The sequence below is a fragment of the Pogonomyrmex barbatus genome, unplaced genomic scaffold (assembly GCF_055798465.1).
Source record: "Pogonomyrmex barbatus isolate J1 unplaced genomic scaffold, ASM5579846v1 scaffold15, whole genome shotgun sequence".
NCBI classification, from domain to species: Eukaryota; Metazoa; Arthropoda; class Insecta; order Hymenoptera; family Formicidae; genus Pogonomyrmex; species Pogonomyrmex barbatus.
The window spans coordinates 5,147,742-5,164,535 of NW_028297111.1; the positions used below are offsets into that span (position 1 = coordinate 5,147,742).

At 33.2% G+C, this 16,794-nt stretch overlaps 1 protein-coding gene and 1 pseudogene across 7 annotated transcripts in view; one reads left to right on the plus strand and one right to left on the minus strand.

Moving 5' to 3' along the window:
* Positions 1-5,898, plus strand: part of rho-5 (rhomboid-5) — a 473,385-nt gene extending 467,487 nt beyond the window's left edge. For all 6 annotated transcript variants that reach the window (XM_089073458.1, XM_089073459.1, XM_089073457.1 and 3 more), the window contains one exon: positions 2,424-5,898. In XM_089073458.1, coding sequence (XP_088929584.1) covers positions 2,424-2,855 — 432 coding nt within the window. In that variant the 3' untranslated portion in view covers positions 2,856-5,898. The remainder of the gene's footprint in view (positions 1-2,423) is intronic.
* Positions 5,899-9,407: 3,509 nt separating this feature from the next.
* Positions 9,408-16,794, minus strand: part of LOC105423454 (uncharacterized) — a 13,857-nt pseudogene continuing 6,470 nt past the window's right edge. The window contains exons 2-4 of the transcript XR_016138545.1: positions 10,727-10,777; positions 10,199-10,380; positions 9,408-9,902 (exon numbers count right to left, since the gene is read on the minus strand). The product of XR_016138545.1 is annotated as an uncharacterized LOC105423454 (transcript). The remainder of the gene's footprint in view (positions 9,903-10,198; positions 10,381-10,726; positions 10,778-16,794) is intronic.

A 16,794-nucleotide genomic window follows, 5' to 3' on the forward strand; every position in this document is an offset into this window, starting at 1 on the left:
GAGCGGGGGATAATTTTGAAATCTTAAATGAAAAGCCCTACTTTTTACTGCAGATTCAGATTCTACGTCCAAAAACATGTAAATTTTGTCTGAAACGTTTTTTTCGATTCCTGATCGCACTGCATTTGGCGAAAATTTTTGTTAACCTTTGTTTTCTTCAAAGGAAATCCCCATGTTTTATTGGATAATGATGCTATGTTGAAAAAAAATAACTTTTGTCTGAAACATGTTTTTCGAATTATCGAAAATTATTAGATGTCTACGATAATCTTTTATCCATTCTTAGCTTTACTCACGATTAACGACATAGACATAACGGAAATTAAATGAAAAAAGGGAAATTAATAAAAAAAATGTTTCAGATAAAATTTACGTGTTTTTGAATGTAAAATCTGAATCTGCAATAAAAAATAGGGGTTCCTATTTAAGATTTCAAAGTTACCCCCAAAGGGGAGCGGGAGATGGTTAACTTTTGCGGGAATTGCCCGGGAGCGTCCCGTTTAACCACGTTTAATATTGACCATAGTCCCAATTGATCACATTGCGATTGGCCACATTGCGATTGACTACGTTGATATTGACCACATTGCAATTGACCACAGTCCCGATTGACCACAGTGCCGTTTGGCCACAATTCCATTTGATCACCGATTGACCACCATCCCGATTGACCGTTTTGAAATTGATAATATTCAATGTACTATTCTTATCACTGCGTTTAATAGCATTTTTTATTTTATATCAAGTAATATGTTGATCACGGTTCGATAACCATTGTCCCGATTGACCACCGTCCTAATTGACCACTGTCCCGATTGACCACTGTCCCGATTGACCACTGTCCCGATTGACCACCGTCCCAATTGATCGTTTCGAAATTGATAATATTCAATGTACTATTCTTATCATTGCGTTTAATAGCATTTTTTATTTTATATCAAGTAATATGTATAGTCTATTGTAATACGCGAAATATTCGTGTTCTCCTAACTCTTCTGAATTTTACATATTGCAATCATACATAATAATTAACCTTAAATCTTGATAATATGTAAAGAAAGATTAGCTTTCTAGAGGTTATGAAATATATCAGATGCATTATATAATTATCTGTATTATGTCTGTATTATGTCTGTATTATTAAAACAATTAATAAGTTAACCAAAATTTTGTATGAATATATATATATTTATACGAAATTTTATTCATATTTATATAATACATCTGACATATTTCATAACCTCTGGAAAATTAACTTTTCTTTACGGAGTGACGCATTGCTCAGTGTTTAACGCGATCGACTCATAAATGGATAGCAGATTCAAATTCAGGTTTTCCATATATATTGCTTCACTATTTTTGATAATTTCTTGTGGAAACTTATATCCAATTAAGAGAAGGTGCTTAATTGCACAAGAGATTAAAAGTGAAAAAAAGGATTAAAAAATAGGGGAAATAGAGGACCTGTATTGTATAATCGTGGGAAGATACGTAGCTGGGGAAAGTTCTCTTCATCTGGAGAGATCAATTAAAAAAAATTTCTTTACTAAGATTTGAGATTTATTTTTATTGTAATATGTCAGATTCGGAAGAGTTAGAAGAACACGAATATCCCGCGTACTGCAGTAGACTACACATATTACTTGATATAAAATAAAAAAATGCTATTAAACGCAATGATAAGAATAGTACATTAAATATTATCAATTTCAAAACGATCAATTGGGACGATAATCAATCGGAACGGTGGTTAATCAGGACGGTGGTCAATCGGGACGGTGGTCAATCGGGACGGTGGTCAATCGGGACAATGGTCGAACCGTGATCAACATATTACTTGATATAAAATAAAAAATGCTATTAAACGCAGTGATAAGAATAGTACATTGAATATTATCAATTTCAAAACGGTCAATCGGAACGGTGGTCAATCGGTGATCAAATGGAATTGTGGTCAATCGGGACGGTGGTCAATCGGGACGGTGGTCAAACGGGATTGTGGTCAATCGGGTGGTCAATTACAATGTGATCAATATCAACATAGTTAATTGCAATGTAGCTAATCGCAACGTGATCAAATGGGACTGTAGTCAATATTAACGTGGTCAAACGGGTGCCACTCGAAATTGCTCCCTCGAAAATATTAAGGGTTTATTTGGAATTTTTTTTTGTAATGCTTGTTTTTCGAAATATTTTTGTAATCTTAAGTTAAAAAACTTATCCTGTATGCTCCTAAAAATAAGCTTTCCACTTTTGGATGGGAACATCCCGTTTGACCATAGCCACTCACAGCGGCCGGTACCTAGAAGTTTTCCTGTGTTCAAACGCTATGAGTAGCTGGTAGTCAATTGCAACGTAGTCAAACGGGCCCCATCCCTTTTGGATTCGTCAACAATGTTACTATGTTTTCTATTTTATTACAGGTTGGTCCAGCTGGTGCACATTTTGCTCTTCTTGCCACGCTGGTTGTCGAGGTGCTGCATTGTTGGCCAATGCTGAAGCATCCACGTCGCGCATTGTCCAAGTTAATCCTGATTCTGCTAGGGCTGCTGGTGCTGGGTATTTTACCGTGGATAGATAACTACGCGCATCTATTCGGCTTCATCTTCGGCTTCCTGACGGCCTATGCGCTTATGCCGTTTATTTCATTTGGCCATTATGATCGCAGACGAAAAATTCTGTTGATCTGGATCTGTTTGATCTTGATTGTGGGATTATTCGCTCTGCTGCTTGCTCTCTTCTACAACGTGCCAGTGTACGAGTGTGAAGTATGCAAACTGTTTAATTGCATACCGTTTACCCGTGACTTCTGCGCCTCTCAAAATATCAATTTCAAGCGAGAAGAGTCGGTATGACACCCGGGGCCGCGGTTCACACTCGAGCGCGAACTTGTTCCACCCGGTCCCCGACTTCTTCATCGTTGCACGCACTATCAGGATATGTCGTTACTGTTCGCTGCGCTCGTTCTAACGACGCTTTTCGTAGACTCCCGCGTCCGAAGCCGCAATATTGGCTGAAATTGAATAAAAAGAAAAGGACATTTTCGTTTGAAGGATAAATTGCCAACCTTCGAAATCATTGAAAGCTTCAATTATATGAAGTTGAAGAAAGTTGTCTGAAAGCAATTAAAAGAGAAGCTTCTTAGATTTTTGAGGAAACATAGAAAAAAAATAGAAATTTTTTTTAATTTTTGATGGAATTAAGTGCAAAATTAGAATAAGAATATTTTAAAATTTCTGAGGAAATTAAAAGAAAATCAATAAATATTTTTCTTCATCTTGGTTGGAAGAAATACCAGAAAAAAAATGATTCTTAAGTTTGTACAAAAATTGGACAAGATTGATAAATATTTTCCTTTATTGTATATACCCAGAGAAAAAAAGACATCTCTTTATAAAACAAAAAAATATTGGATTTTTAAAAAAGTTTAAAAAATGAAAAGGTAATTTCTTTCTCCGATAAAAGTGAAGAAAGAATAAAAAGGATTATCATTATTTTGGTCTTTAATCGACATTTACCGATCTGATTCATCGAAGTTCAAAGATTGTCTCACATTTTATTTTAATCGCAAGTTTGCAAAACGCAAACTTTGAAAATATAAAATAATTCTCTTATTTAATAACTGCGCGCTTCCATGATGACTCAATTCGAATCACCAAACATCTGAAATTCCATGAACTCAAAGATCTATCTTTAAAATTTTAGGAGTTTTCCGAATTTTGAAGACTTATGATCATTTTTCAATCGTCTGTGTTATTCGTCTGTGTAAGAATGATATCATGGTGCGTTCGGGGGACATGGGAGTTTGATAGTGCCTGGATCGAGCGGGTGAAAGTGATGGATCCCGACCGACATTTTCGCTACTGCCAACGAACGTCAGAGAAAAACTCGTGTTCGTCGACGCACGACGATGCCTTAACATTATTAACTTTATTAAGTCCCAGCGTAGTGAGTGGCTCTTGATGCGGGCTGGTCGAAATCCAGTGGGCATTGAGAGAGCCTAGGACTCTGAATCGCCGACGAAATGTAAATATGCACAGATCGTAAATGTCCCGCAACGACGACGGATGTGTGCTCTACGGATCATCTGAGATTTTGTAGAGTTTAGCATGTTTAGCATTTACTTCTTCGAAGTATTAAATAGAATACTGAAGGAAAGGAGAGCTAGATGTAAATAGAATCAAATCTTGTTATTATTGTAAGAGCGACCTTAGCTAACTTTAGGGAGAACCTTGAAAGTGCGCACGTCTTTCGTCTCAGCACAGTATAATCCCTTGCACCTCCGACATCCGGAACTATTGTCTGTGATGGCTTGATCTTGGAAATATTTTTCGTAGCACCGCGACGGCCGTATGACGATGGCCGCGAGCCTTCTTGCAGGGACGAATCAGTGGATGTTCATTATCTAGATACCAGTTGATGCTGATTTATGAGATTTATTAGCGAATTTTATGAAATTGAGTGTATTTATAAAAATATAGACAAAATTAAGATATGTACGTATTTCCTTTATCAAAACTGCTCTCGAAGTCTTTTTCTTTCATATTATCTTTACAGTTAATTGAATTACTGAACAACTTTTTAGATAAATAATAGTTTTATTTTTGACATAAAATATTATAGTCCATATATTGATAAAACATCTGAAAAAAATTGGTATTTATTAGTTCGAAAAAAATTTTTTTATGCTTTATATATATTCATATTTTTTAATTTATTATTATATTTATTAAAAAATGTTTTAAATTTAAGAGCTTTTATATCAAGTATTTTTAAATTCAAGCAATATATTCGATTTTATATAAATTATAAAACATATAATCTTTTAAACAAATAGACAATAGATGGCTTCCATCGGCAGACTGGGTCTTCGTGTCGAATAATTTTTCTGAATTTCAAGACAATGCTTATCGCGAACTACGTGTTATTAATTCAACGATCAACGATATAATCTTTTAAATATAAAAAAGTTTTAGAAAGAGAGAAGGAGAAAGAGAGGAAGGACTAGCTATTATGCAAAATCATACATTAAAGCATAATAAAATTTGTCAAATTAGCATGTTTTAACTTGAATACTATAATTATTTTTATATAATTATTACTAATAGGATTATATTTGAAAAACAATAAATTTGATTTGTTAGATTGTGCAATAAGAAAATTTAATTAATATAAGATTTTGTCAGTTTTGCCAATATTTATATTATATTTTGATAAAAGATAACATCAATTTGTTAAAAATAAATTTCAACATTGCATTATAACATATAGCATTACAACATTGATTATTTAGAACTTTATAATGTTAATAATAATAATTCCAACCAATGCAATTTTAGCAAATACTTTAATCAAGGTTTACTTATTAAGATATTTTAATATCATTTTTTAATAAAATCGAATATGACATTTAAATAATATTGTCAAATATTTTCAAATTTTAATATAAAAATAAAGCATAGAATGCAATATTTGAGATATGGCTGAAATATCTGATTGGTATCCGGATGATTGACTTCTTATCAAGGATAGGAAAGAAAAGGAGGTCCGAGACAGAAGAGGCGGAAGGAAAGTGTTAACGATTTAAGGCGAAATGAATCAATTTTTTATAATGACGTGAGAGAGAGAACGACAGAGCGAGAGAAAGATAAAGAGAAAAAGGGAGATCTATAATATATAAGAATTCTTGATCAATTTCGAAATCTGTAAATACATATTTGCCACGCAGTGTGAAGAAATGTGAGGGAACAGAAAAGGCCGTGTGAAAGAAACCAAATACATTATATTCGCGCGAAATAATTTAATGATTTTGTTTTGGATTGAGATCATGTAACTTTAAAAGGACAGAAATTGAATGAAATTGGAGAAGTTAAATTCTGATATGTGCGTATACGTGTGCGTGTACGTGTATTATTGTATATTTCGTAACAATGGAAACGCTATTTTTCCGTGCTTATATAATCGTGCATATATAATCGGAGAATTAAATTCACCAGAAAATTGTACTGATTTCAATCTTTCTTTTATTTTATTTTATCGCATGTATATGCAGATATACACGTATATTTCATTTTTATTTTTTATAAAAATTGTTTTAAAATTAATTTTGTAAAAATATATGCATAAATTGTAATCACACATTCATTGGAAATGTATAATATTTATTTCATCTTCGAATGATAAAAGAACTGCGAGGAAAAAAAATTTAGTACAAGGGAATGCTAAAACGCAACAAATTTGTAACTGAGATTATCCAGAAAATATTTCTCACACATGCACATTTACTTCCCTTTAGATAATATTTCCGTACATAATTAATTATAATAAATTTGTTCTTTTAGCCTTGTAATCTTTATACTTTCCTCAAAGTAATTAAACACGAATTATGTAACATTTGCAGCGACATTTTGCCATTTCGTAGGACAAATACATTTAGCACAACGCTTATGAAGTGCAAAACGTAATTTTATGTAAAAATACCATTTTCAAGCATTCTCATAATGATTATTATGACATCGCTATTGCTGACATTTAATCCAAATCATGCATTTGAAAACTTTGTGATGTACGATTAAATAATTGCATAAGGACAGGTGAAAGAATGAAAAAGAGAAAGTCGTGCGTGCGTGTTGCGCACACACACGTAGTATACGTGTGCGTATGTGCGTATTAAACTATTGTCTATTATATTTTTTTTTTAATTATATATGCGTGTACGCACACACACACACACACACACACACACACACGCGTGCGCACGTGAACAAGTTCTTAAAGTAATTTTAAGACGAAAATCTTGATACGAAAATATCGAGACTATAATACTTTTCAAATTATAAACGATTAAAGTTGACCAATTGTAGCGATTAAAGTTCGCACGCTCAGGCTTGATATAATAATATAATGACAAAGAGGTATATTCGTCGCCCCTTATTTTAATGTCAATACTGAAATTATATATATGTATATGCAATAATATGTACATCTTTATCACCGTACATTGTATCCTGCCCGAGCGTGTAATCACTATACATTGTATCCTGCCTAAGTAATGTAACTTTAGCCGCTACAATTGGTCAACTTTAATCATTTATAATTTGAAAAGTATTATAACCTCAACATTTTTGTATTAAAGATTTTCGTCTCAAAATTATCTCAAGAACATGTCCTTAAGAAATAATACGGTGGCGTGACATCCTGTATAATTTTATATATAATTATATATGTATATAAATACTCTATGTGCATGTCCGTGTACGTATGCGTAAGCGTGCGTGTACGTGAACGTGTGTGTGTGTGTGTGTGTGTGTGTGTGTGTGTGTGTGTGTGTGTGTGTGTGTGTGTGTGTGTGTGTATAATATGCGAGTTGAAGATGCATGTCATTGATGACAAGTAATATATTGTTATTATTGTAAATGTGTTATATACAAATAATAGCATGCAACGTAACATACATACAAGTACCAGCATATACACACAAATACATAATAATCGTATGTACATGCACACATATACACAATGGAGATAAATAAAATGAGAACTTTCGATAATTCCATACCGATCACGGCGAGGTGGAATGTCGCCTTTCCTTTTGGAGGCGAGAAAGAAAGAAAGAAAGAAAGGAAGAAAAAAGAATAATTTCATCCTGATTGTGGTATTATAGAAGCCAAAAATCGCGGGCAAATTGCACGATCAAACAAACTTTTTATATAATTAATTTTACGTATGTTATAAAAAGACAAATTTCTTTAATGGAAATATAAGGTAACGTAAAAGTTGTACACTGTTTCTATCAAATCAAATTAAGCAGAACGGCATTTAAAAAAATTGTCTTTAATAACATTTTATATAATTTGTAATAGTTCAGTGATTCTAATAATTTTTTAATTATATAAACAAATAAGAATGAAAAGGAAAAGAATTAAAAGAATTATGTTGTAACTATTTTTAATTGAATTTTTAATCTTGATCAGCAATTTTAAAATATTATAAATTGAAAATTCAAAACAATGGATATCAACGAAAGATTAACTTCTGTAAATATAATGAATATAATAAATAATATTTTATTTATCCGAGAAAGCCATTACGAAAATGTTTAGTATGAAAAAATTAAAAAAGCAAAACTTTTTAAACTATTTTATTTTATTTTTATTTTATTTTTAAACTATTTTCTTTTATTTATATTAAACTCTTTAGTTTAATTCATGAAAAATTTCACGCTCGTCACTAAAATTTATTTATTCAACATTCTGCATTTCTAATTAAGATTTTAGATAAATATTGTTATTCTTAATATTTTTTATTTGAAACACGCATTTTGTTTTACATTTATATACAATTTATATACAATTTATTACATTTTTTATTTTATTTATTTTACAACTTTTTTACTTTACGTGCGAAAGAAATTATCTTTATAATAGCTTTTGGTAAAACTTAAATCTTTGATTGCGCAATTGACTTGTAATTTTTGAAATGCGGTGAATCATCGCTCTTGTAAATAAACGTATGCATCAAAAATGGACCAAGGATCTTCATAGTGCAGCTCGTATGTGTAAAATTGATCGGCATATAGGATTATAAGTAAATCCATAATTGATCCTTATTATAAAGATCTTATGAAAGATAGGCGAATTTGGAAGGGAGGATTTACAGAGATCCTTTTCTGAAATAAGAATCTTAATCTTTGAAATCAAGACTACTGAATGCTTGGCCAGAATGCTTTGCACAAAAATTTTTCATTTGTCGAAGTTGATTAATATATGTTTATTAATATATGCTTCTTTGATTATAATTTTTATTTTTTTATATTCTGTTTTGACCTATGAAATATTCGTTGAATGTTCATTTAGATAATTGAGGCTATTTGTTGTATAGTCTCCAATGTTTTATACGCATTGCAATCATACAGTAAATTGTAATTTGTTAAATCAAAACGCTTTCGATCTTTCTTCTATTTTTATACAATTGCAGAAACCTAATATTATAATATTAATATTAATATTAGTCATGAAATTATAAATTGAAAATACGATTTTATAAAATGCTTGTACGATTTTAAGACAATCACAAAATTTTTTAAGGCCTTTCACATTCCGAAACATATATATCAGCACGAAGAGATTTCATTACTTTTATATCTATGATTTCGAAGATTAATGATTCTGTTTTGCATGATATGAATATTTGTTGGTCTTTCTTTCAAAATTAGCTTGATTTTTCCAGTGTAAATAAAATGGGTATCGGCGCAGCGGCGCCAGCTTGTAATTAATTAATTAAGGCACTCGCGTCTGTTTTATATAAATATTATACATAAATACATACGTGTGTGTGTGTGTGTGTGTGTGTGTGTGTGTGTGTGTGGGGGGGGTATGGGGTGTGGGGGGTATGGTGTGTGTGTGTGTGTGTGTGTGTATATTATTAATTTAATAACAATAAAGAAAAACGTGAAACATATGTGATATAATTTATGTGTGTGCATAAGCACGCGCACGTGCGAATATGGATCAATCATCCTTTCTTCAAATATTCAAGTTAATTATTATGAGTAGAATATATTTTTATCTTTAATCTGGTTTTCATTATTTTTTCTTTATTTTTTCATTTCTAAAAATTTGAAGTATTATTTATATTCCTTTAATTCACATATTTAACGAGTATCAAGACTTATTGTTTACTGTCATAAAATCTCTTAATCGATTTTTTTTCCTTATATTCATATTCATTCGTAATAATATATTCATTCGTAATAAATCCCCACAACAAGGCCCGTCGCAGTAAATTCCGGAGTTCGATCACACATTGGATCAAATATGTATCTCGCTGAACATCATAACTTGCCAAAATCGATTTGCTTCAATTTCTGAACGATTGATATAGCAACGACAATTTTTTTGTATCTGGAAGCACCAATAAGATTGACTAAAATGAATATAGTCACTTAAATAAAAAGTAGATTTTTTATATGATGTAATTAGTAAATGATTTTATAAACATTCTGATAAAATTAAAATACGTAAAATACTTTCTTGTGGAAATGAAAATTTAAGTAGAAATTATTTCAAAATGACTTAATGTTACATATTAAACATTAATTTAATTAAATTTACGAATTAAAAAATATATTTAGATATATTCAAGATTCTTAATTAATTTGACGTAATTAATATATTTGTTTAACTGATCGATAGATTACCAGTTATAAAACTTTCTGCAAATTTTATTACGAACTTCTAACATTTTTTGGCAGATTTGCAAATCTGAGATTGACAAGCCGGTTAAATAATCCCGCATCACATCGATCAAGATTGCATCAACAATTTCACGTTTAAAAGGTTTATAAGCCTCCAAGCGGTAAGTATTTTGGTATCTCAAAATCTGGAAAACAAAATCTTTGCATAGTTTAATTATAAAATAATTGAAATTCCTTATTGCATATCTCACATAATTTATTCTATTGCTAAATTAATAAAGTTTTCATTTATTTTAAATAAATTATATTCGTATAATGCTTTTTTAACAATTTTCTTATCTTTTTAATAATAACTTTTAAGATTATAAATTTTTATAAACTACAATTTTTTTATATTGACAAACTTCGAATAATTTTTATTCGAAATATCTTCAAGCCATTTCTTTTTTTACGAAAAAGTAGATTCGGTTTTGGTATCCTAATAAGAGACATGTTGTTTATATATATTTTAGAGCGAATGACTTTACTGACCACAGACCATCCTCTTGATACGGACTGTTGCGCTGGTAAATAAAAATATATTCAAAATATTAATTATTATTGTTCTCATTTGCAATCAAGTATCAAAATTTTTTAAATCAACTATTAAAATTATTATTATTAACGCATCATAATAAAATTTTAATCTGTTAAACTATTATTATTTAAAACTTACTAGTGCCCATACTTGTTTAGTGTGTAAAGATTATGTTATATAAAAATAAGTAATAAAAATTGTTTAAAAAATCATGCATATTTTATATCAAATAATTGTTATATAATAACTTAAAAAATTTCAATTAATCCTTAAATCTAATCTTCTTGAAATTTCTCGCATTTCTCTATTGAAAATTTTCAAATAAATTTCCCTTCATCAATAAAAATCCATAGAATATTTAAAATTCATAGATAACATGGTATTTATGAAAATTCATTTACCCACATAGTGTGGCATCCATATACGTATTTCTTATCGTTCAACATAATGAGTGTATTCGTTTACGTAGCGATTAGCGCATTTATTGCTCTTTCATCTGCTAGTTATTTGATCTAAATTTACCGAAAACCTATGTGAATAGCTGCTCGAATCGTATTTTTCAATAGAAAATTTGAGTAAAACTAAGTCGATTGAGAACTATTTGAAATATATAAGTATAGAGAAAATTTTAGATAAATTTATATTCGAATAATGTAATAAAATCTAATAAATTAAAATGTAATAAATTTTTTAGATCATTTGAAAGATCATGTCTTTATTGAAATATTAAATTTCCCTAACGGAACAAGTAGTACCTGAAAATCTTCGGAGAACATCATGACAGTATATAGCTAATATACTGTTTTTCAGAAAATTCGACATACATACTATTCGACAATATACGAAATATATATTCAATAATTACTTACGTCCGCTCTATAGTATTCGTAGTAGATACTAAAAATATCCTATAGTATATATCCAGGATATCTACAAAATATTATTAGCATTCTTAGTTTGTACAAGTATATCTTGCTCACACTTGTAAATATACCATATACTCAGATAGCATTGAGAATTCAAAAAGAATTAGTTCTTTTAATTTAATTAATTTTTATGTCACTAATTCTGAATTCATTTTCAGATGTAAAAAGAATAGAGACTATTTTCGTGTGTAGATAGAGCGGACTAAACTGAGTCGAAAAGTCCTGTACTATTTTACAATTTTCACTAGTTTTCAATTTTCAAGTTTCAATTTTCAATAGTTAATAAGTTATTAATTATTAAATATCACCGTATTAACCCGGCCTACCGAATGTAAGCGCGCGGTTAGATATTTCCTCCCGGCGATCATTGTTGCTAGGCGCGCGAGGAATTGTTTTCTTCAATATATTGGATATAGCTATTAAAAGTCCAAGTTAAAACGCGGGCATGTTCGCTTTCAGATTTCTCTCTGCTAAAAGCAATAAAAATTTATAAATTATATGATTATGAATTATATGACCGATTGTTTCAACATCTTGGTAAGCTAACTGATAGTTAAATCATGTATCTGTCTTTGTTCTTCCATCAAGTTAGATAAAGACGAATACATGATTTGTCTATCAGTTAGCTTACTAAGAAGTTGGAACAATCAGCTCATGACCATGTATTAAAATTGAATATACATACATAAAATAAATTTTATTAATATCTTTATTTATATATAAAATATACAAAAAAACTTTTTCTTGCCTACAAAATACAAAATAAAATTAATTCTATACATACGCATTATATATATAACATATATTATTTTATTACATATAAAATAAAACAGTTACATATATATATATATTTTTACATATATTAACAGCTTGTAGGTAATATATACCTAATAAAATTACCTTTTAAAAAATAATGCCAAGTTCACGCGCCCCTTTTCTTATTTATGTAAAAGAAAGAATTTTATACAAACATTTCCATCTACAAAAGTCTTTTTAATAATAAATTTCATATTGGTACAAAAGATGTGATATGAAGAACTAGCACCAACTTCGGTAATTTAATAAAGTAAAAAGAACTTTACATTTAAATTTATTTTTTTTTTGTAATTCATTTTTATTTGAATCGTTTTATTATTTCTATAAAAAATATGATATCAAAAATTGGCACAAACTTTTAATTATATAAAGTAAAAAAAGAAACTTTGAAAAAAGATATTATTAATCCAAAATTAATGTCAATTTGTAGTTGCCAAAAAATTTTATTGAATTATTGTGTAACGGAGCGCATCCCTCCGCTCCGTCCCTCCTTCGATTTTCCCCCGACGGACCATCCGTCGGGGACCGCCGAACAACAGGCGGAGTGCGGCAGTGGCCGCAAGAGGCATTTATGCCTCCTTTTTTAAGTATCACGATACGCGAATTCCGAAGCGTCGGAGAATACCACGAAAACATGTGTATTTTCGTGATATTTCCTTGCGCCGCACCGACGCCGCGCCATGCAAGCGAGCGAGCATCCTGCACCGCGCCACGACCGCGTCAACAAGCGCGTGATCACCCCCGCACCGCGCCGTTATTTTCCAACCGAATTCCTTCTCTACCCTTAACCATTCCCCGCTCCTATTCCTTCTAATCCCCAAAAAACCAATTATACCCGATCCTTTTTTCCGCTCCTGGGGAGAGGGATGCTAACCCCGAGATCGACCAATCCGACCGATCTGACCGAAAATACCGAGGTCGATTTCGGGTATAAAAAGGCATCGCTCTCCATAGGAACTCACACCTCGTTGATTCCTGTTCCTCGCTCGTTTTCCGAGAGCCTGTCTCAAGGAAGCGAGCATCCGAAACCGGTAGCAAGCCTGAGTTTTGTTGGGGCCCTCCCCAACGCGTCAAGTTCGCTTGGTCTGGCCGTATCTCCGTATCTCGCACGGCAAGCCGAGAGTTGCTGGGGTCTCCCCAGCGCGTCGAGTTCGTTCGATCCGACTCCGCCGTTCCCGAGATTTCTCCGCCGGGCATTGGGGCTCTCCCCGATACCACCGTTCCTCTCCGAGCACCAGGGTACGCCCTGATCGGCCGAGTACACTCGGCATCGCCACCTTTTTCTCCGCACACAGCTGGGGCCCTCCCCGGCTGGCCGAGTTCACTCGGCATTCATTACGACAGACGAGGGGCGCACTTCCCGTCAGCCGAGCCTCTCGGCAGGGAATGGGCACACCCGTTCTCCGATCTAAACGATCCGACGACCTCGCGAATATCTACCCTCGCGACAACGCCCGCGACACACGTGCACGTTTTAAATCACCACTGATTTAAAGGTTCGCGACGAACACGTGCGACACCGCCGCCGCCGCGCGCGCCCCGCGCCACCAAACTTCGCGCCGCGATCAGTATCGCGCCGACCGCCAGAGCGATATCTCACTTTGTATCCAAACACTATCCGCGCGCCGATCGCCGTCTCGCCCGTCCACGGCCACGAACATTGACGCGAAGATTCGGTGCATTCCATCACACCACTGTTATTGGAATAAATCATTGTTATTTCTTATAATTATCGCCTAACAACTTGATAATCAACTTTCTGTCTCCAACGTCCTCGCTTCCCCTCCTGGTAACCGACTGACCGCTCTCCGCGCGGAAAAGCGAGACCGTTTTAATTGTACTTATGTTTATATAAAAATACAATATAAAAGAAAATCTGATGTGTAAAAGAAAACGACATACAAAAACTTCGCGCCCAGATCGCATTAAAACTACTTTTAATAATAACACTGAATTATGTGGTAGACAAATAGAAAACAGTTTGAATTAAAATTTAATATATTTCTCAGGGATAAGAATGGCATTGGAGAGTATCGCCGCTGCGGTTCGACCTGCATCCATCGAGAAAATAGGACCATCTTTATTTCAAGTTTAAAAAAGCTCGAGAAGACAATTACCCGGATAGTAAACTATCTCGCAGAGATGTCTCAGATTTTAAAACTAAGCTCAGAATCTAGTACGAGCAGTAAGACACCTAACTCCTTCAATAGATACTAGATTTGCAAATACGTTATTTGCGATAAATATCATCACATGCCTCGGTAGTCGAAGGGATAATATACCTGTCCGGTAAGCAGGAGATCCAGGTTCGATTCCTGGTTGAGGTGGTATTTTTTCGCAAAATAATTACGAGTTTTCACGACTGGTTCGTGGTCGGGCCCCGCTGTGATGCACACTCTCCCTTCTTATTCGGGGGCTCGAACCATGCTTGATGCAATCTCTCCTGTCATGCTCCAGGAGAATTATTTGTATATTTGCCAATGGCATTGGAGAGTGTCGCCGTTGCAGTCCGACCTGCATCCATCGAGAGAATAGGACCATCATCTCTCTGGAGTACCGGTCGTGAGGATTCGAAAGAATATATGTATATTGTATATGTATATTATAATATACGTACGAGGGTAGTCTGAAAAGTTTTGAGCTTAACATAGAAACAAGTATTTTTTCGATCAAATATAGTTTTATTTTTCAACATAATCTCCTTTTAAGTCGATACACGTTAGAGTATCGATGGGAAAAGAGGTTACTCTTTAACCCCTCCAAATAGTAATTGGCATCTTGCTCCGCAAAATAGGCGTTTACGTATACGATGACCTCCTCGTTCGATGAAAATCTCTGTCCTCCAAGCGAAACCTTCAGCTTAGGAAACAGGAAAAAGTCGCTAAGGACCAGATCTGGTGAATACGGTGGGTGGTCAACCAATTCGAAGTGCAGTTCGTGAATTTTGGCCATGACGACCGCCGAAGTATGAGGTGCGTTGTCTTGATGGAACAGCACTTTCTTCTTCTTTAAATGCGGCCGTTTTTTTGCAATTTCTGCTTTCAGTTTATCAACTAATGATGCGTAATACGCTCCCGTTATTGTTTTACCTTTTTCAAGATAGTCGATACACACAATTCTGTGACTATTCTAAAAAACAGTCGCCATTACCTTCCCAGCTGATGGAACCGTCTTCACCTTTTTCGGAGCAGGTTCACCCTTTGCAGTCCACTGTTTTGACTGTTCTTTTGTCTGTGGAGTGTAGTGGTGGATCCAAGTTTCATCTATAGTTATGAATCGACGCAAAAAATCTGACTCGTTTCGCTTGAACCGCTCTAACAGGGCCTTGGAAATGTTCATTCAAATTCGTTTTTGGTCCAAAGTGAGCAAGCGCGGCACCCAACACGCGGATAGTTTGCGCATATCCAATTCTTCAGTCTATTGACTGAAATATGACAAACGCGTTCTTTCGATATGCCCATAGCCTCTGCTATCTCTCTAACTTTCGACGGTCGTCCAGTACCATTTGGTGAACATTTTCGATGTTATCAGCGGTGGTCGCAGTTTTTGGCCGTCTTGAACGCTTATCATCAACCAAGCTGGTACGACCATGTTTAAATTCAGCTGTCCATCTTTTTACGGTGACAAATGATGGGGCAGAGCCTCCGTAAACAGTCCAACTCGATTTTAATTTGCGCAGGCGTATTGCCTTTCAAATGTAAGAATTTAATCACGGCACGATATTCAATTTTTTCCATTTTTATAAAAACACTGACATCGACTGATACAAACGACTGTCAAACAACAACTGAGCGTCCAAAATGGTTGAAATTTTCACAAAAGTCTTTCAAAGCATATACTATTATAGTACTAGAATGGTTTTGACGAGTAACGTCATCTTCATGTTAAGGCTCAAAACTTTTCAGACTCTCGTATATATATATATATATATATATATATATATATATATACATATATATTATATACAGGATGTCCCAAAATTGGCGCATTTCTTTTTAAGACCATATTCTTTGGAACATTCTAAGACGAAAATTCTAATACGAAAATTTCGAGGCTACAATAATTTTTAAATTATTGGCAATTAAAGTTCACTAATCACAGAGCTGATATTTCGCGCGCTCAGACATGGTGATATGACAAGTGATAAAGGACCATCACGAAGGTCCTTTTACAACATCGATAATATCACAGAAATATAAAATGATATTCTTATTAAGAAATTATTTCTGTTTCGGAACTTATTTCTATATTACACAATTAATATCGCAACATAAATCGTG